Source organism: Podarcis tiliguerta (genome assembly GCF_965153285.1).
Source record: "Podarcis tiliguerta genome assembly, chromosome: 10".
Classification (NCBI taxonomy): Eukaryota; Metazoa; Chordata; class Lepidosauria; order Squamata; family Lacertidae; genus Podarcis; species Podarcis tiliguerta.
This window is the reverse complement of record NC_139543.1, coordinates 47708826-47730273: the sequence shown is the minus strand read 5'-3', so window position 1 is coordinate 47730273 and position 21448 is coordinate 47708826. Positions and strand designations below refer to the sequence as shown.

The 21448-nt window shown below is 43.6% G+C and overlaps 1 protein-coding gene and 1 long non-coding RNA gene across 2 annotated transcripts in view; both read left to right on the top strand.

Moving 5' to 3' along the window:
- Positions 1–21448, top strand: part of LOC310658645 — a 151625-nt gene that overhangs the window by 54086 nt on the left and 76091 nt on the right. The window lies entirely within an intron of this gene.
- Positions 8226–19451, top strand: RASD2 (RASD family member 2). The gene is made up of 3 exons (XM_083400847.1): positions 8226–9038; positions 14408–14687; positions 16137–19451. Exons 2-3 carry the CDS (start codon positions 14417–14419, stop codon positions 16664–16666), a joined length of 801 nt encoding a protein of 266 aa, XP_083256973.1. The 5' UTR covers positions 8226–9038; positions 14408–14416; the 3' UTR covers positions 16667–19451.

Below are 21448 nucleotides of genomic sequence, written 5' to 3'. Positions count from 1 at the left end.
TGCTGGAAGAGTATTCCACAGCGTGGGAATGGGGACACTGCATACTCGGCTTGTACTTGAAACCAGCTGAGCTTCTGAAACACAGGTGGCATTTTTCTGGATGATCTCAGTGATCCAGCTGGTATATAAGGGCTCAGGCTCCCAAGCTACACACCCTCTCCAGATGCTACCTCTTTTCCCAGGCCACACCTCTCATTGTCCTTGCATCAAATCCCCCATAACTGTTTTTGCCTGGCTGGAATGTGTCCTTAAACTCTAATGATGGTTTTTGCTTGCCTGGATAGAAGTTAAAGAGGACTGTGCAAGGACATATAGAAACTAGCTTACTGTACAAAGGTAACTTTTACATTCGTTGCTCCAGCCAGCACTGACATGTGGCTCTCAGAAGCCTGTCCAGAAGGGGACAGAAGTCTGAAAAAGCTTCTCTACCCCCAGTCTGCAGCTTTTGTTCACTCCAGTGGACAAGCCATTTCCTCTCCATTTCCTCAAAGACACTGTCACACAGAACCGAAGCAAATTTGGGAGATTTATTAACGAAATGTTTGAGCTGTAATTCCCAGCTGTATTGTAACTCGATTCGGTGAACAGAAATGGGTGAGGCCTTTATTCTTCATGCTCCTGGCATGACATCCATCCTGCTTCCGACATTGAAATGATAAACTGGAAGATTGTGTGAGTTCCAGGTACAGCTCACGTACCTCACCATGATATGTTGAGTCACCCATGCATCTGTTAAAAACACTTTTCCATTAAATGCCTGAAGCCAGATCTCCATTGGGAAAATGAGAGTATGAATTATCTCCCTTTTGCATGGGTATTGTTGCATGGGTGAATGAGAACGCCTGGTCCAATAGGGCTGCTATCTATAGAGCAATGCTATGCCAACCGTCTTTTTAAACCCATTTTCCCCTCCATCAGTTAATGAGAAAAGAGAATGCATTGAAAAGGAAAGAGAGTTTCAGGGAAATTTACGAGGCGGGTTGTTGGGATTTGCTGTTGCGTGGCTACCTGAATTTTGAGGTAGCAGGGGAGGAGTTGTGACTTAGTGTCCTTTCTTTCGTTCTACAAATAGTATTTCTGGTGGTGTACATTTTGTAGCATTCTCTCTGCCTCCAATGCATGAAAACCCTGCAATGTCTTCACCTCCGCTTTCTTCTAAATGTGGGAAGGTAGGGAGCCTGCCTAACATTTGTCAGACAGTATTTTATTGTTGTTGTTTTTACAAAAAATAAAAAATGAGTTTAAAAAAAGTTTCCTTTAAAAAAGGAAGCAATTCACTTAAAAACAAAATCAGCAAGAGCAGCAATCATGGGCACTTGATATACAGCTTCCCTTCCCATTCTGCAGTTAAAGACCAAGGGAGAAAAGTCTTGATGGGGAGGGGGTAAGAACACATAAACCAGCCTTGGTCCTTTCATAGCAATAAAATAAACTCAATCCCACATCCACTGAAATTATAAAGAATTCTAAGTGTCCTGCAAACAGGTTTCAACATTACTATAGACACTTGTTAGGACTTAGGACAACGGAGCTTACTTCAGAGAGCTAGGCTAGTTACAGTATTTGCATGCTTTTTAAGCACGTGATCACTTGTTTGCCTGCAAACCTGGGGTTGGGGTCTATTTTTTTTAATAAAAATGTATGAAAGAGATGAATAAAGTCTGTCTCCTACTCCATCTCATTTTGGCCCCTGATAGAGGAAAAAGTTCCCCATCTCTCATTTAGAACATAGTTGAATCCAGGCTAAGATGGTGGTTGCAGTGAGAAGATCAAGGGAGAGAATTAAAAGATAGTTTATACACAGCTCAACTAGTGATGCATCGATTTTACCAAGGAACAGAGGGGCAGCTTTGAAACTCTCGTGGACTGTGAAGAACACTGTGTGGAAGAATTTAGGAACAGTGTTGTTGCTACTGCTGCTGCTTTAAAAGAGCTCTTTTCTTCTTTCTTGGGAGACAAATGGAGAAGGCGCCATGGTTTTTAATTAGATCATAAGACAGCATATGGAAGATGATTTCCAATTCCCGTGCCTCACTGCTCAGTCCATTTTACAAGCCAGATGGAGCCCCAGCACATGAATGTGTTTAGATTGTCCCAGCTGATCTGTCAGCAGCTGGAAGTGCCTGGGCTATAACAAGACACATCAGAAAGGGGACCAAAATAGAACTACCTGCTAGAGAAAACATCACATGCGCTGCAGAGAGCTGCATTGTTACGGACGGTGGTTCATTCATTTTTCATGCGTGCCCAGCTCATATTGAGGCTTTTTGTTTTCTCTCTTCTTTCTCCCCAACCCCATCTGCTTCTATCGTGCTTTTTGTTAAGTTTCTTTCAAATGATGCTCTATAAAGCTTTCAGCCTCTCTTAACTCAATTCTTTCCTTTCCCCCCAAACTCTTGCCTAATCCCTGTCATCCAAAGAAGAGTGTGTGAAACTCTTTAAATCCTATGTTTCAGTTCCATGATCATTGACCTACAGTTCTCCAGAGGGAGACATCTGCATTTTATTTTTTTATTTATTTTATTTTATTGCTATTAATTTTTTTACTGGTCTAGCGATACAAGTATTTGTGTGTGAGAGATGAGAAAGTCCGGCAGCTGAATCAGCCAACAATAACAGGCCGAGCAAATTGCACGTCATTGCTTAGACGTGGTTGACACAAGCTGTTTCTCTTTTATTAGACTCATCCCTTTATTCCCTGCTGCCACCGTGATGTGTGGGTCCCTACCGGCAATCTGAATAAGTAGAAGGTGCGGGAAACAAAGGTTGCAAGGTTAAGTTTGTACTGCAGACCCAGGACCGGCAATCATAGTGTACCAACCCTGTATTTAGCAGCTTGCATGGTAAGAACACAAGAAGAGCCTGCTGGATCAGGCCAGTGGCCCATCTAGTCCAGTATCCTGCTCTTATAGTGCCCAAGCCTAGGCGAAGCCCACAAGCAGGACCTGAAGGCAACCCCCAGCTTCTTTGGTTTCCAGCAACTGGTATTTAGAAGCATATTACCTCTGACAATGGATGCAGAACATAGCAATCAAGGTTACCAGGGTAGCCCATAAGTGACCAGGAATTCCATGCATTAAATCCCATGCAGACAGGTAAATGGGCTGCCAGACAAGGGATAGTTTTTTGCTCCATCCTGCTCTGCCAGCCTGTTATGTTTTTGTGCTCTCCTTCTCCATAACCAGCATTGCAACACAGCCTACTAGGTACAGGTAAAGAACACTATGTGGTGTGGTGCTCATCTCACTTTTCAGGCCGAGGGAGCCAGCGTTTGTCCACAGACAGCTTTCTGGGTCATACAGAGTACTGTGACGAGTGCCAGAGCACACGGAAATGTCGTTTACCTTCCTGCTACAGTGGTACCTATTTATCTGCTTACACTGGTGTGCTTTCAAACAGCTAGGTTAGCAGGAGCTGGGACAGAGCAACGGGAGCTCACCCCATCACATGGATTTGAACTGCCAACCTTCCAATTGGCAAGCCCAAGAGACTTGGTGGTTTAGACAACAGTGTCACCCGCATCTCCTACTAGCACAGCTGACTAGCCTCTTGGAAGGATAGTAAGAAACAAAACAAAACTCAGGCTAGTAACTTCTGTGGCTGCAGTATACACTTTTCTACCTTCCTTTTATGCACAAAGGCATAAAAGGAAGAAAAAGTGATGGCATGAGCCAGCCCCCAATCATCCAGTCTTGCTGGCACAGCTTTCAGGCACAGTGATAATTAAGCATGCTTCCCAGACAGTGGGTGAACAGCCAGATAACAGCTTATTCAGGGACTTAGCAATGACATCTTCTCATTGTCCCTGTGCCTGCATCCTAACACAGAGTCGCCCACACTCAGCCATTGGGAAAAAATGATAGCAAGGATGAAGTAGATCAGAGATCTCTGTGACGCTGGACAGCAGCAGCACTTAGTCTGAATGCTGAGAACTCCTCTTCATGAGAAATTGACTCCAGAACCACTGTGGTCAGAACGCTTAACGATTCATCTTGAGTGGAATGACGTGCATACTTTGCACTGTGAGGAACAGCCTCTTTTTTAGGACTGTATTTTGCAACTAGTTCAAGAGTGTTTCCTTTGTTGCCACTTGTCTCACTTTCCCAGTGTCTACACGTTGAGCAATATTTTTTTTGTCTAGTAGTAAACAAAAGGACTTCTGCAAGTGTGGCAATAGAAACGCCTATTTTTCTTTGAGAAGTTCTTAGCAGCCTTTTGAACTTGGCCACTTTCCAGAACATAGGAAGGGATTTCGTCACTCCCTTCTCTTATTTAGGCCTGTCTCCTTCCACACATACCTGTGTGAGTCCAATGTTAGAAAAAGAGAGGGATTGTAGCCCATTCAGGTAGGTTTTCATCATCGTGCCTCGTCGCCTTTATTTTCACCAGCAGCATCTACCGGACTACGATGCTCCAAGGACCTTTGATGTTTCATCGCAAGCTTGCCAAATGACTCACGAAGGGTGTGAAACTGGCAGGAATCTGCTGTCCCTCATGCCTTTTGATAGCCCCGGGCCTTGTGCATGAATGGAAAGCCTAGAAACCATTTTTTGCATCTATACCAGTCTTTTGACAGTGCTAATTTGGGAGGGGGCATGCAGTAAGGGGAAATTTGAATTAACAAGGAGGGAGGGAAATGAGATGCATGCAACATTGTGTGGAGGCCCCCCTCCCCCCCAAAAAAAGCTAGTCCCTAGGATAGTGCAAAAGCACAGTGAATCACTGGTGTGGAAGTGCCCTGTGAGAGTGCTAGTGTGTTTATATCCTGCATGTGGGTTCCCAATAGGCAGTTACTGGTCCACCATGAAAACAAAATGCTAACCTAGATAGGTCTTTGGCCAGATCCAGCAGGGCTCTTATTTTTGTTTTTTACCCGCCCATCATCCTAATGTCCTCAGGTGGGTTACCACCATTAAAACAGAATGTTGAAAACAGTTTAAAATAACTTACAGCCACAAAAAATAAGGTGGGTCCTGAAAATTTACATGTCACATATCAAAAGTCAGGGTAAAGCGGTGTGTCTTCAGCATTCACCGAAAACTGTTATGATGAAGATAGAAGTGCCAGACACATCTCTATGGGAAAGGAGTTCCTTAACCTGACAAGCTGGAATGGAACAAATTGAACACAAACTACAAAAAACCAAAAAAGAAAAAACATACAAATATACAATACAAAAAAAACTGCAGAACACTAACATACAACTAACAAAACAAAACAAAACCCATTTAAAACACAGTCCAATTTCAATATCTTGTCGTGGAAATTAGTGAATGAAAGACATGAGGTAAATTTCTTAACCCAAGGTACTACTTCCAGGTTAGCGGAGTCTGTAACCTGAAGCGTTTGTAACCCGAGGTACCACTGTACTGATTTTGTCCAGGGGATCCAGTACTGGTTTTGCTCAGGTATCATAGTGGTGGAACTTAGCTGGAAACTAAGTCTGATGAGGAAAGGTTGAGGGTGTTGGGATACTGCCAGGGAGACAAAGTCCATCATGACTCCACGTCGTCTCCGGAGGTCCATTGATCTCCCGTAGACACGCAGTATCAGCAATTAGCGACACGAGCTCCAGAAATAGCTTGCCACATTCCAGAGCTGATGCACGCTCTATCAGCAGATAATTCACAGCGAAAGATGCATGCAGGAGAGCATTATTTACAAGTTTATTCAGCGTTGGTCAGAACAAAGAAAAACATGACTGCCTGCTTCAGTGTTCAGGCACAGAGAGAGAAACTAAAGCAAAGACACAACATAAACCTCCTGTGAACAGGAAATACGCAGACTCTGTGACTCACAAAGCCTGCTCCCTTTTAAGGTGGAACAGAAATATCCTAACAGAGGGAGTTGGGTATGTTTAGCTTGGATAAGAGGAGACTGAGAGGAGATATGACAGCCATCTTCAGATATCTAAGGGCTGTCACATGGAAGATGGAGCAAACTTTTTTGCCTCTGTTCTGGTGCATAGGACCCAAACCAATGGATTCAAGGTACAAGAAATGAGATTCTGACTAAGCATCAGGAAGAATTTTCTGGCAGTAAGAGCTGTTTGACAGTGGAATGGACTCCCTTCTTGGGAGGTGGTGGACTCTCCTTCCTTGGAGATTTTTAAGCAGAGGTTGGATGGCCATCTGTCATGGATGCTTTAGCTGAGATTCCTGCATTGAAAGGAGTTGAACTAGATGTCCCTTGGGGTCCCTTCCAACTCTATAATTCTATGATTCTAATTTAGGGGCTGCCACAGAAAATGGTGTCTCCCGGTCTACTGCCACCCCAAATTTCTGAGGGCAGTGAGGGCCCCCTGCCAATCTTAATATCCAAGGGAGTGTGTAGGAAAGGAGGAGGCCTTGAATTGGGCCTGGAAACAAACCATCAGTGCAGCTTTTTTGGAACAGGGGCTATACAAAAGAAGAATATTCCTACCCTGAGACAGCTGTCCAGGATCTTCCTCACAATAACCTTATTATGCACTTAATGACTGTGGCATGGCTTATCAAGCTCTGGAGGACTTTAAATGCAGATTTGTTTTAGGTTTGGTTTCACAACTCTGGGACTTAATATTAATGGATGAACTAACTACCCAAATTCATGAAAAAAGAACAAGCAAGAAATCAGACACTTTTTATTCAACCTGATGTAATTTTATCTCTTATGCAACATCACACAAACATGGCTACAACAGACCATGGTAATCTGTGGAATGACACTTTTGTTCAGTAAGTGAAATGACCTAATTAGTCAGTGTAACTATTTCAAGATTCTGTACTTATGAGGGAGGGAATATTTGTTGTCCTCCCCCCTTTTCGATGCCTGATTTATATATATATATATATATAATGTTACAAACAAACAGGTCTTATGTGAGATCTAAATAGACCCCTGGCCACTGCATTTTGGACCAAGTGAGTAGAGCACACTGCAATACCGTATTGGCGCGAATATAAGCCACACCCGCAAATAAGCCGCACCTTTAAAATTGAAGGGGGCAAAAGAAAAAAAGAAGGCAATACCCAGGCTGCTTCCTGGAGCGGGGGGGAGCCACTCCACTTTGCTGGCGGCCTTCCCCCCCTTCCCCCTTCTTTCCAGCAGCTCAGGGGAGGCTTGGGAGCGGTGTGTGTGCTGCTCACTGTTGCCCCGCGCTCCCAGGCTGCTCTCTGGGGAGGGGGAGTTGCGCCACTTTGCTGGTGGCATAGGGTCTCGAATGCAAGCCACACTTTAACTTTTCAGGGTCTGAATTTTGGCCAATATGGTACTTCAATCTGGAAGTTACCAGAGTGTGGAGTACAGCAGACAAATCATATCTGTCCAAAAAAGGGTCATAGCACAATGCTAGCACTCCTAGATGCCAAGGTCATCTGAGCCTCCAGTGACAGTGTTGGACCCAAGAGCACCCCCAAGCTGTGGACCTCTTTCTTCGAGGTAAGAGCACCCCAGCCCAGTCCAGTCCAAGACAGACCATGTCTCCCCTTCCCAGATATGATAACATACATAACACATTTACTAAGGTAAATGGCTAAAGAGGGAGCCAAACAAAGTCGGATTAGTGAGCAAATGCCTTTGAAGGTTTCCAGAGACATTCAGTTATCTCAGAGACGGGCACTTCTTGCACCATAAGATCAAGGTCCATCCTTTGATGATAATGAGTTGTGTGGATTTGTCACAAGAAAGCCGACACTGGGAACGAAGTCCCACACCATTTGCCACCCTCAATCTAATCCAGCTCTTGGGTCAGAGTTAATCAGCCAGCAATGTGATGAACACCTAACAGTAGCTAAACATTGCAGGAGGAGATTATCTGTCTCAAAAGAGCAATCACAGATATCTACAGCAATGCAGAATGTCCTTATTAGGTTGAGCAGCTTCCTTCTAGCAAAAAACACTGGAAGAAAGATATATGCTGTTTTGAAAGGTTTATGCATTTTTAGGGTATCAAAAAAAGCAGTCGCTCGCTCAGGTGCTGGTTTGCTCAATGACTCTGCGGGGTTGGGGAGCGTGAGTCTCCATTTGGACTGCAAAATCATTACTACACTCCTCCAACCCAGACCTCCTATCTTTTGGAATAAACAAGGAGAAAATAACAAACCCAAATCTGTAAAGACTTTGTTTTCAATGAAAGTTTCCTCCTGGGCTTTCTACGAAACTGTCCACCGCCCCCTCCCCCCGGCCCTTGGCAACTTTCCCATTGATTTCAGGGGAACAGTGATTCAGTTAACTGTGAAATCTACAAAAAGAAACTTACCAGAAATTTACCAGCTGCTGAATGAAGGAGAGAGGCAGGGAGAGATATAGAGAGGGAAAGAGGGAGAATACACACACACATAAAGTCACTTGAGTAGTGAAAAACATTAAAGAGCGCTTAGCTTTTGGAAAGAAAACCTCTCACTTATTCTTCCAAAAACCATCAAAGGCTGTTTTTAAAGGGAATTTTCTATTTATTGATTTATCAATCCATCATCATCATCATCACCTCTCTTGCCTTTTATCGATTTCTCTTTCCTGCCTTGAAGCTGTGCAAGAAGGAACATATAGGCCCGGGAGATGCACTCACCCGTTCCAAAGGATAGATGTCGCACCAGAGCCCCCTCTCCTTCCCCAGATGAGTTATCTGAATTTCAAGTTACAAGACAAACAACTGTGCAAGCTTGAGGAGGAGACTGCCAGCTCTGTTTTGGAGTAAACTGAGAGCAGTGGGAAGAAAGAGAAAAAGAGAGGATACACACACACAAACATCTCTCCTCAAGAGCCCAGATGAAAACAAGGCAACTGCTGGTTTTTGAAGAACAAACTTTGAGCCATGTGTGTCTTCTGATTCAGCAAGGACTCTCTGTGTGTGGGAACAGCTGCTGAAGCGCTGAAGTTGTCCTTCCCTCTCTAGAATACAGGAGTGACAGAACGGGAGGTTTGGGCAGAAAGCATCAGCTTCAAGAACTACAAGCAGCAGTTGCTGCTGCTGCTGTTGCTGCTGCTGATTCAGTCCGCTGAGCCAACGCTGCTGACTGGAAGAGGAGCCAGTATTTCCCTTCCAAAGAGAGAAAAAGGTAAATGAAGGAGCTTTGTAGCTAGATGTGTAGAATAATATCTCCAAGCAACAGTGTCTAGATGGTTTTTTAAAGGGAAAGAGGTTGAGGGACTTTGTAGCTGAGAGCAGAGCTAGTTATTCTGCATTGTTTCTTGTGATCTTTTCTCTTCTTTTTCCCCTGTCTTTTGAGCATGAAAGGACAGTAAATAAAGTGTGAGGGAACTGAAGCTTGCCATTATATACCCTGCAGATGCTGTGTAGCAGTTTTGTCTGCTTTAGATGCTCTGGGGCAAGCACCAAAACAGAAAAGAAAAGAAATAGGTTAGATAGCCCCCCAAAGCAGGTTTCTGATGCAGGTTGTCTGTCCATCCCCATGACATTTCTCTATACCTGGGTCATCTTTATGTGTTCTCCCTGGTGCCTACCTTGCACATACAGGATTGGGGGAAATGGGGTGAGCGTGTTTTAAATCACTTTTAAGAACTGAGCCATAGGAGACATGGAATTTCAATCTCAGCTGCTCCACAAGCAAATATAGGGATGGGATGTGACTGGGAAAGATACCAGTTTAGGACCCACTGATGCTTTTATATTAGAAATGCATAGCCTATAGGTTCCAGAAAAGGGATGGGGAAGTTGGCAAAGACAAGCCACCAGCTGGCTTGTGGAGTGACCTTACTGTCATCATTTGTCCGCTCTGTGTCTTTTATCAAGCAGATGATGATGATATGCTGTTAGGAAACTAGCTAGAGTAGTTCCTTGAGAGAAAGTGCTAACATTCAACATGTGGATGTAAGGATGGGCTAATATGATACCCTTAAATTAGTGATGGACTTACGGTAAATAGCATGAGCCTGATATTAAAAAGCCTCTATCATCTATCTATCTATCTATCATCTATCTATCTATCATCTATCTATCTATCTATCTATCTATCTATCTATCATCATCATCTATTTATATCTCATAACTAGTAAATGGGCAAGACATTTTTGTTCATTTTTTATAATGTACCGTTTGGGTGGGTGTGCACATGCGCACACACACACACACACACACCCTGAGGGGTGTTCTGTGAGACAATAAAGGTGATTTTGGTGAGTCAGAAAAGCTGCAGCAACACAGAGAAGGGAAGAGAGAGAGTCTGTGTGGTGCATGAAAGACAACAGCTTCACTTTGCTTTGGAATTTCAGAGGCAATTAGAAGAATGGTGCAGGAATCAAAGTGGACCTCCGTGCACTAAGCCACAAAGCTAACAGATGGAATGCTTAGAAGCCCTTTCAGAATCAATACCTGGGCAAATGGAACCAGATTGCAACAAAAATGCCATAAAGCAATGCGACTAAGACTGCAATCTGGGTGCTCTACAGAAAAGCTACCCGTTGCATCCCATGCTAGTTTCTACTCAGAGCAAAAAAAAAAAAAAAAGTTAATGGCTATGCCTTACTTAGGTTCATTGATTTCCATGAGTCTATTCAGAGTTTGAATTAGCTGCATGCAACCCAATGTCTCCATTTACTTCTGTAGCTCTGCACCTCCGCTTTTTGAGGTGTGCCTATACCAAGAGAGCCAATGTGATGTAGTGGTTGCAGCATCAGACTGGGGCCTGGGAGACTAGGGTTCAAAGCCACATTCAGACATGAACCTTGCCTTGGGCTAGTCCCCCACCTCACAAGGCTCTTGTGAGGATATTATGGAGAGGAGAAAACTGAATATATTCCCCCTTGAACTGCTTGAAGGTGAGATATACAGAGAATCATAGAACTGTAATAATAATAATAATAATAATAATAATAATAATAATAATAATAATAATTTATTTGTACCCCACCCTTGAGGGTCCAACCTCCTGCAATGCAGGAATCCTTTGCCCAGTGTGGGGCTCAAATTCATGACCCTGGCATTAAGAGTCTCATGCTCCACCAACTGAGCTATCGAGGGGATATATGTAATAATAAATAGTAAAGTAAATACCTCTACTAAGGTAATAAATTAGACAGTTTAGTGAAGGTGGGGAAGGAGTTTGAGTACCAAGTACCAGTGCCACTTGCTTGACCTTGGGCAAGACATTCAAACTGCCTTTGCTTTGTTTCCACCTCTTCAAGATGAGGTTGCAGTGGAATGCTGAAAAAAGAGTTTGTTTGGGGGGGGGGTATGTAAAAGAGAGCTACAGACTAAATCTGCATGGGAAAGAAATATTATTGCCAATACAACATACAAGTATTAATGTGTGTGTGCAATAGTGGGATGTCCAAATCTGTCAAGATGGACTATAAACAGCTGATTATGATATTAAGCACCATTAGACAGACAGACAGACAGAGAGATAGATAGATGATAGGTAGGTAGGTAGGTAGATAATAGATAAATAGATAGACGATAGATGATATAGATAGATAGATGTTTTCATTGCAACACAATAAATGGAGGGAGTTGTGTTTTAAACAGGGCACAAAGCATTGATCAATTAATTGCTACAACTGGGCTGACTCAATGGCAGATAATGCTTTTTAAGTGGACCTGTGATTTATTAGACTTCACTATCTAGGTCATACAACATCCTCGGCTTAAATGTGGGACAGAAGCTCTCTGCGTGACATCCAAACACAGGGATAAAGCACCTTGACATGAAGAACATCAAACTTCATAGTGGGAAAACGCAATGAAGTTATTTACTGGGGGATCCAAAGCACTTTTATTCAGAGGTGAACCCCACTGAGTTCAGTGGGCTTTACAACAGAGGCTGCAATCCTAATCCCATTTACCTGCAAGTAAACCCCATTGCAATCAATAGGATTTACTTCTGAGTAGACATGTTTCTGTTTGCATTATAAGTGTGCATAGGACTATAACCCTAGTACAGGGGTGCGAAATTATCCGGATGTTGTTGGATTACAAATCCCGTCATTCCTGGCTCTGCTGGCTGCAGCTGAGGGGAGCTGGGAAGCAACAATATCTAAAAAAACCCACAAGTTTTCCCCTTCCTGCCCTAGTGTAAGATGAAAGATCATCTTTAGAAGAACTAGGGCAGGGTTGGAGAAGCTTGCTCAGCTTGAAGGCTGTATTGCCCTATGGGCAACACACCTGGAGATGCATGTTGGTGGCAGATGCAGCCAGAGGCAAAATTGAGCAGAGCAACAGATGTGACTCTCTATTCACATGACAAAATAATGCTCCATCCTCATTCGGGGTTCTAGAACAATGCTCATGGGTCGCTAGTTCATATGTTTTTTTCCAAGAGAGATGCCCCAAGGCTTCTTTTGTCAGCCGTGACAACGGTTTTGCTATTTCACTTTTGATACTTCCACAGGTTAGAAAATTAGTCGAGATGTTTTAAAAGATAGCTTAGGAAATAAGCAAGGGTGACCCTGATTTGGAGCTTCCCATGGGCATACGGATGGTCACTGTGAAAGAAGAAGTTGATGAGCCTTTGTTCTGATCCAGGAGGGCTCCTCTGGTGTTCTTAAACAGATATATCTATAGCTATAGCTGTATGTCATTTCAAATGTAACATTGCATAAAGACTTCATAAACTAAACAGAACATTGAGAACCTGCTTTGTCTTTTATAACATCTTTCTCTGAGTTTTGCCTTGTTGCTGCATTGTTTACAGTTCCCCCCTCCCTCTAGATCATGTAGAAATCTATATCTCCCAGATCCATGCAGCTGATAAAGTTGGCTGTAGTCCACATAAGCTTAAGCAACAATAAATTTTTCAGTCTATAAGATGCAATGTGTGTGTGTGTGTGTGTGTGTGTGTGTGTGTGTTTCCGTATTTTTTATCTGCCTCTGACTATGCTTGCTATAACCAGGGAGGCTGGTTTCTTAGAGAGATTGGGGCACTGTCCCAAAAACCTGTCTGCCCTCAGCCAACTCCTGCAGCCCACCTGCCTTCCTATTTACAACTGGTGCTGGGGCAGAACTGCCTGTCCTCCTCCTCCTCCTCCTCCTCCTGCTGCTGCTGCTGCTGCTTAGTCTCAGGGATGCCCTTGCAGAACTCAGCAGGGAGGATGGGACAAAGCAGGTGACTCTGCCTGTCACTCGCTCTGGCTCCACCTACTCTTGACTTCTGGGCCTTCTGTACCAATGAGGACCGGCCACCACTAGTAAAACAAATCCTCTTGAATAAGGTTCCTAGAAATCAAAGCAAACATACCTTGTGACATTTCTTTATTACCGTAGTAGAAAACCTGTGACCCTCTAGCAGTTGCTGGACTTCAGTTGCCATCAGACCCAACCAGCATGGCCAGTGGCCAGGGGTGATGGGTGTTGTAATCCCCAGGTTCCCAACCCCTGCTTTATGGGGTAAAGGTAAAGGGACCCCTGACCATTAAGTCCAGTCACGGACAACTCTGGGGTTGCGGCGCTCATCTCGCTTTATTGGCCGAGGGAGCCGGCGTACAGCTTCCAGGTCATGTGGCCAGCATGACTAAGCCGCTTCTGGCAAACCAGAGCAGTGCATGGAAACGCTGTTTACCTTCCCGCCGGAGTGGTGCCTATTTATCTACTTGCACTGGTGTGCTTTCTAACTGCTAGGTTGGCAGGAGCTGGGACTGAACAACAGGCGCTCACCCCGTGATGGGGATTCAAACCTTCTGATCAGCAAGCCCTAGGCTCTGTGGTTTAACCCATAGTGCCACCTGTGTCCCTTGCTTTATGGGGTACTATGCTTTAATTCTCCTTTTTGTCATGCAGCAGGCTTGGTGAATGAAAGATGTGTTTGGAGTCTCAAGAGTCCCTGTAGTTTTCAATGACTGGCATGCTCACGCCCTGTTTATGTAACAATTCTCTCATTTGTTTTCTCATCTGGGACCCTCTGTTCCTGAATTACAAGATAATGGCAGATTCCACACAGGCAATTGCTGTGCAATAATCACAGTTTGCCCATTCACTTTTTATAGGGCATTTAAATGACACCATGAACAAAGCACACCTACCTACTCATCAGATGGGATAGCTCAGTCAGTAGAGCATGAGACTCTTAATCTCAGGGCTGCGGGTTCAACCCCACATTGGGCAAAATGTGGATTCCTGCATTGCAGGGGGTTAGACTAGATGATCCCTGTGGTCCCTTCCAACTCTATGATTCCCTGTTTACCCTGTTGAGCTTCCTTTTTGCTGCTTAGAAAATCCATTCTTTTTTAACACAACAAAACAGCTTCCCTGGGTGTAGGCGACCTACTCTTCTCTTATTCTGCTGGCTTGTGTATATTGCTGTAGCCATTTCCTAGTTTGCTGCAGCCCAGTCTTTCCCAACCCAGACTACAACTCCCATCAGCATGGCCAATAGACAGCGATGACGGGATTTGTAGTTCCTGGTTGGTGTTCCTGGTGTTGATTTTTTCATGCTGACGATAAAACCTTATCTTTTTTTACATATCTGTGCAGATCTAAGCAATGATGAAGACTATGTCCAGTGGGAACTGCACCTTGAACGTGCCAGCCAAAAACTCCTACCGCATGGTTGTCCTTGGAGCCTCCAGGGTGGGCAAGAGCTCCATTGTCTCGCGGTTTCTCAATGGCCGCTTTGAGGACCAGTACACACCCACAATTGAGGATTTCCATCGCAAAGTCTACAACATCCGGGGTGATATGTATCAGCTAGACATCTTGGACACATCTGGGAACCATCCGTTCCCTGCCATGAGGAGACTTTCCATACTCACAGGTTAGACGTGTGATTGTGTGTGAGAGGAGGGGGTTACCAGGGGCTCCTCCTAGTGGACCCAAGTCAATGCACATCAGTTTGGAGAAGGAGAGGCAGGGGTTCAAATCAGTCCCAGGTGCTTGCAATGCCTGTTTGCAAGGTTTGGCTCATGTTATCTTTGTACTCCCATCTCCAAGGAGTTGCCAGCTGGGATCCACAGAATTCAGCCACCTCCCTGTGCCCAAGAACGGTTTGGGTTTGAGTTTCCTGAACAAAGGGCTCCTGTGCTACATGGCAAGGAACTCTTAACTGAAATAAGTTTCTGGAGAAGTGTCTGATATGGCTTGGGAGTCCGTAGCTCAAAGGGGTAATAGTAATAATAATAATAATAATAATAATATCTCAATAGCTGTATATGAGCCCTCTGACTGTTCTCCTAGAATGGCTCTTTTTGCTCCTAGTTGTTGATTCCCTAATATTTTCTTTAACAGATGTGGCTGAGAGCCAAAAGTGCAGAATAATTGAAATAAACTGGGGTATTCTTTAATTCAATGAAAGAGGACCCCTTGCCAATTGCTCCCTCTTTGGAGAGCCATCTGAGTTCACCCACGATGTGGAATATGGTCTCATGGGGTGATTTTTATTGTGTGTCTATATGCCTCCTCCTCTATAGAAAATGTAAAACACTGAGTGAGATATAATAACTCTCTGGGCCCACCTTAGTATTCCACTGAGAACAGAAATGAGTCTGGTCAGGTCAAAACTGTAAGAAAAACCAGGTATCTAGATAATGAAATCATCCTAGGATCGGCCCATCCATGAGGCAAACTGAGGCAGCTGCCTCAGGCAGCAGAATCCAAGGAGCACCTTTGCAGGTGTGCTCCCCGCTGCCCCCCCCCCCGCCAGAGAAGCAAGGAGATATGGCTATGGAAGCTTCTGGGTTCTGGCAAGATCTCACCACAGCCATGCAATCCCAGTAAAGGGGGGGGGACAGGAGGAGGATTTTGGCATGCATGCAAAAGTTTGATAGACCTGTCAGTATGTTGTATTAAAACAGTATTTTGCTAAAAATCCATGCTATCTTAATTCATTCTATTCTTTACAACGAAAGCTCTGTAAATATCATTCCTTTTATCCAAACACAGGTTCTCTAAATGTTTTGCTTATACCATATGTTTGGTTATATCACAGAGTGAGGAAGTATGCTTCTGAATACCAGTTGGCTGAAACATCAGGAAGGGAAAGTGCTCTCGCACCCAGGTCCTGCTTCTCATAGTGATCTGGTTGGCTACTGTGGGAGCAGTATGTTGGGCTAGATGGGCTACTGATGTGACCCTACAGGATCTTCTCATGTTATTAATATAGCTGGGATAAACAAATCCCTTGCTGTGTATGACTTTTACATTATTTTTTCTAAGAGAGGTTATAATGGATTGGCTTAATTTGTTTCCCCCTCTTGAAACATTGCAGGAGACGTTTTCATCTTAGTGTTCAGTTTGGATAGCAGAGAGTCCTTTGATGAAGTCAAGAGGCTCCAGCAGCAGATCCTTGAAGTCAAATCCTGCCTGAAGAACAAGACCAAGGAAACCGGTGACCTTCCCATGGTGATCTGTGGCAACAAAAACGATCATGGTGAACTCTACCGCAAAGTTCGCTCTGAGGAAGCGGAGAAGCTGGTCTCTAGCGATGAGAACTGTGCTTACTTTGAAGTCTCAGCCAAGAAGAACACCAACGTCAACGAGATGTTCTACGTTCTTTTCAGCATGGCCAAGCTGCCCCACGAGATGAGTCCTGCCCTTCACAGGAAGATCTCTGTCCAGTATGGGGACACCTTCCACCAAAAATCCTTCAGGATGCACAGGGTCAAAGAGACAGATGCCTATGGCATGATCTCCCCCTTTGCTCGCCGACCCAGTGTCAACAGCGACCTGAAATACATCAAATCCAAAGTCCTCAGAGAAGGGCAAACGAGAGAAAGGGAGAAATGCACTATCCAGTGAAGAAAACTCTGCTGAGATGGAGTCTATACACTACGTGCAGTGCCTTAAAAAAAATGGCTGGCGGGAGCAAGTTCCTAATGGACTTGGGAGCTACAGGTGATGACAGTAGCAAGCACTCATGACAGCAGTGCTTGAAACCACTTCGTCAAAAGTACCGCACCATTTGTGTAAAGAAGTGACTTAAAGGGAAATATTGTAAATACTTGAAGCTGCCTGGCAGGTGACTGCCGTGCCCAGCACCTGTGACTTGTTCCTTCTTCTTTTTAAAAACTACTTTTCTATTTGGTGTTCTCTTCTTTGGATAAACGGGGCGTGTGAAGAAGGCTGGAGCTCAGCATTATACAAGGAGTTAGTGCAGGATGGGTCTGGCCTGCCCCACGTAGGAGTGCTGAGTTCTCATCAAGCAGTAGGCAGTCTTTGGTGAGAAGATGAACGTGTGCCATTGTTTTCCTCCAGGCCTCTTCAGAAATAAGACCCATGATTCAGTGTCCTGTCTTGGTTCTGTGGTGACTTCCAAGACAACTGTATATATAAAAGGCAGGCATGGATCTCTGGATTTGTCAGGTCAGAAGAATGTTTGAACATTTGGAAGTTGTGGGGAGAAATGCACTTTTTTTGTGGCAGTGGCAATTCTTCATAGTGTCAATGCAAATGTCGCTTTTGTATTAGAGCTTTAACTTTGTTTTTGTTTCTCAAGCAACAGCCAGATGGCAGATTGTCTGTTTTAACTGAAATGTGAGCTAATCAGCAAGTATGATCTGGAAATGCCAACTGTTTTCCAGTTACATAATGTGTACAGTGACTAAAATTGTTGTACTGTAAAAAAAAAAACCAGCACATCTGACAGCTTCATGTGATTTTGCTTCATTCAATTTTCTGTTTTTTGAAAGAACTATATATATATATACTTGGGACACTTTACTATTTCCTATTTACAAATCCCACCTGCCTCCCATTCCAATTATCTTATAATATTTCTGTTCTATACTCCACTGTATACAACCGCCGTGGGTATGATCTATCCAGTGGCCAACACCAGCTATTTTTACACTAACAAGGCTGATGCATGCATACTCAGAAGTAAGTACCACTGAGTTCAATCTGACTCCCAGGTAGCAATGGATGAGTCTGACCATTTCAGTTTCTCTCTGCTTCTCATTTTTCCAGTCTTATGTTCAGTTCTCCACATTTTCTCATCAGTTTGCAAACATTTTTTTAAAAATAGGCCTCATGAAAATTCACCCTCATTTTACTGTGTATTTTGCCTAAATTATCGTTTTTCTGCCCAGTATATACATTTTTGCAGGCACTTCCCCAAATTTAACATGTATTTTTCAGTTATTTTCACAAACGTATGTGATTTTGCTCGTGCTGTTCCCTAATATATTCGTTTTCATTTTATCTGGCTAAAGAAGTACAGCATAAAATTCGGAGAAGGCAAATCAGAGAAGTAAAATGATTATTACTTCCAAGTCAGCATGATTAGGACTGACCTGCAACTGTGTTCCTAGTGTTCAAATGTCTGCAAAATGTTATCATAACAGGATCTCATTCACAGGATCACAAAAATATATAAGGTGTGAAGTTTAGTTTAGGATGTGACTGTCTTCTGCATCACATTCGCTGAAGGCGGGTCATCAGTGTACTGAATTAGTGTGTGCAAATGGGGTTTTCTTTTAGGATGGTAAAACATCTCTCTCTCTTTTTTAAAAAAAGAAAAAACAGCATAAAACTCATGGTTTTGCTTCTGTCAAAGCCATCTGTTCATAGCAAGATTCCTGCGGAGAAAAATAGTCATGCCCAAATGAGACCTGTCTGTCACTCAATCCCTGTTTTAAAATCTAGCACCCAAGTGGCTCTTGAGACCTGGAGTATCTTTGTAAAGAGGAGGGAAATTTCACTCAGAACCACTGCATGATGACATGACACAAACACACCCTTTTAACAGTGGCTCCTTTCCCTGCTTAGACCCATGACAGGTCTCTGCTCATAATGGACATGTTTATCTGAGCAGAACATGGGGTTTTGCATGTCTCGGACGTACTACAGAAGTTGGCTACCCATTCACCATGAACAGGGAGGTGCCACAGGTTTAAGAATGGGACGCCAGGCCCATCTCTTCTTAATTCTCTCTCTTGTCCCCATGTGGAGGTCCTCTGCCCATAGCTCTCTTCTTTCTTCCCACTTCCCCTTTGCTAATTCAGCGTGCTGACGCAACTGTGTGCACTAAAAACAGACATTTTAAGGAAAAAAATACCTCAGACATGGGTATGCATTGTAGTGTGTGCGCGAGTGTATGTGATTGAATGCAATGAGGGGGAACTTCAGTCTTAGTAGTGTTGACACTGTAGACAACGTGGATTGTTACGTTGTACCAGCCCTTGAATATTTGACACCTCCTGTGTTTTACTATACCTCATATTCTGTATATATGTAAATAGTGCTGTGTGTACACTGTTTAACGTTGTAAGTTCTGCTGATGCTGAATAAATATTCCCTCTGCCGTCTGACTGGTAACAGAGGCTTAAGGGTAGTAGCCCCTAACAGACAAATATCCCCCATCTTATGCATTGCAGGGGTTTGAACTAGGTGACTTTCGGGGTCCCTACAAACTCTACAGTTCTCTGACTCCATTATTCTGAACCCTCCTTCCCTCGCAAATGTAAAATACAGTATTGCTTGGTTTCTAGTGCCATGGCAACCTTCTCTATTATTTTCAGGTGTCTCACAACTTGCATTAATATAGATCTATATTCCTTTCCAAATAAACCTGATTTATTTATTAGCTGTGTCTCAGATGTTGTGCATGTTCTCCAAAATATAATATGGTAAACTAAAGCAGAGGTGGGCAATGTCTCAAGATGGGTCTCCTGATGGGCTCAGAAAATCTGATTCTGATGGAGAAGTGGAAGAAACGTTGTAGACTAAAATGAGAGGCTTTTTATTATTGAGCAGGTGCTCTGTGGTCTGGAAACATGCCACACCACAAGTCTTCGTGCCAAGGAGGAATCACGGTCCTGCTACTACCAGCACCGACTGGGAAATTGGTTTGCGGGGAGATAATGTTTTGCTAGATTTCTTCTTTCTCTGTTTCTAGTGGGGGAGATATTAAAAGGGTACCAGCTAAGCGTTTTACACACATGAATCACAGAGTGTAGAAAATTGGCTTACGGGAGTTCTGAAACAACATGCACTCAACTCTCCTCACTACTAGAAGCACACTACAAGAAACAGAAGTTTATTCAGAGAGCAAAATCTCCCAAAAAAAAAAAAGCACCATGAAAAGAATGGATGGTGCATTTATTTTATTTATGTATTTCTATTCCACACTTTCATTTAAAAAACATTTTGAGGTGGTATACAAAATATAATAATAAAATCAGCAAAAAATAATAATCATACAAACACTTTAAACATCAATAAATACTGATTGGTTAAAAAGAGAAAATTCATATTGCAAAGCCCCATCTAAACAATATAGTTTTCAAAAAACATGTGAAGGGAGGGAGGGATGTTTCTTGCCAAACCTCTACATGCAGGGAGTTCCAGAGGTCAGAGCCTCGCAAACTGAGGCTCAGTCCCTAGTGAAGGCCAATCAAACCTCAGGGACATACTCCATCAGAGGATCTCAATGGTGAAGGTGGATTGTAAGTGATCAGATTTCCCTTAAGGTACTTTGGACCCAAGTTGCTTAGGGCTTTGTGAATTAACTTGCACTTTGAACATGATCCAGGAGCAAACTAGCAACCAGTGTAGAGGTCCCAGCAGTGAAATAACATGTTGTCAGCTGCGACATTCTGCACTACAAGCAGTCTGGCTCCTACATTCTGGACTAGTTGTAGATTGCAAGCCAGATACAATGACAGCCCCACCCAAAGTGCCTCGAGGTTACCAAAGAATGGACCACTGTGGTCAGGTTGTTGGGGTCCAGGAACGGTTACCACTGGTGTATTATATGAGCTGGTAAAAAACACTTCTGACTACAGAAGTCACTTGGGCCGCTAGTGACAGAGATGAACCAAAGAGTACCCTCAGACTGCGTACCTGCTCCTTCGGAGGAAGGGCAATCCCACCCAGAACAGGTAAATGATCTCTCTCCCAGTCCAGTACAATTGTTTAAGCCATATAGTATGGCTCTTTATATGCCGTTTCTGGAAGGATGCCTGTGGTAGGAAAGAAGGAAGGAAGGAAGGAAGGAAGGTGAGAAGTAGCTGTCCTATGGTTGTGGAGCCCAGGGGTACTCCACATAATTCTGCAGGGAAGTTATGACACTCATCACCAACATTATCAAATGGATGTCTCTAGCATCCTTATGCAATTGCGCTCCACATAGCATGCGAAACTGCAATAGTCTTGCTAGCTGGCAGAATGAATCACAATTTCCCATGAACAATATAGTGCTGATGGAATGCTGGAGGATTTGTGACATCTCCAAAACAAGCACTTCCCTGCGGAGAAATGTCTTATTTACCTGCAACACAAATGAGCGATGATTACACATTTTTTCATGTTAGAAAGTTGAAGGGTCTTGAAAGATCCCCCTCGGGAGCTGGGAAGGGTCCTTGACACAACCATTAAATGGGTGACTGATAGGTGTGATAGATATTTCCCCTTGGTTTCCATAGAGACCATCTCTTAGTTGACAGTGATGACTGGATCAGTGGCCTCATTTATGCCAGGTGAGAAGCAAAATGATTGCTCTGCGCAAGCTGTTTTATCTATTGCCCCTTAGAGTGTCTTCGGACGTTTTCAATTGGTGAAGAATGCATGAGTCATTTGTGC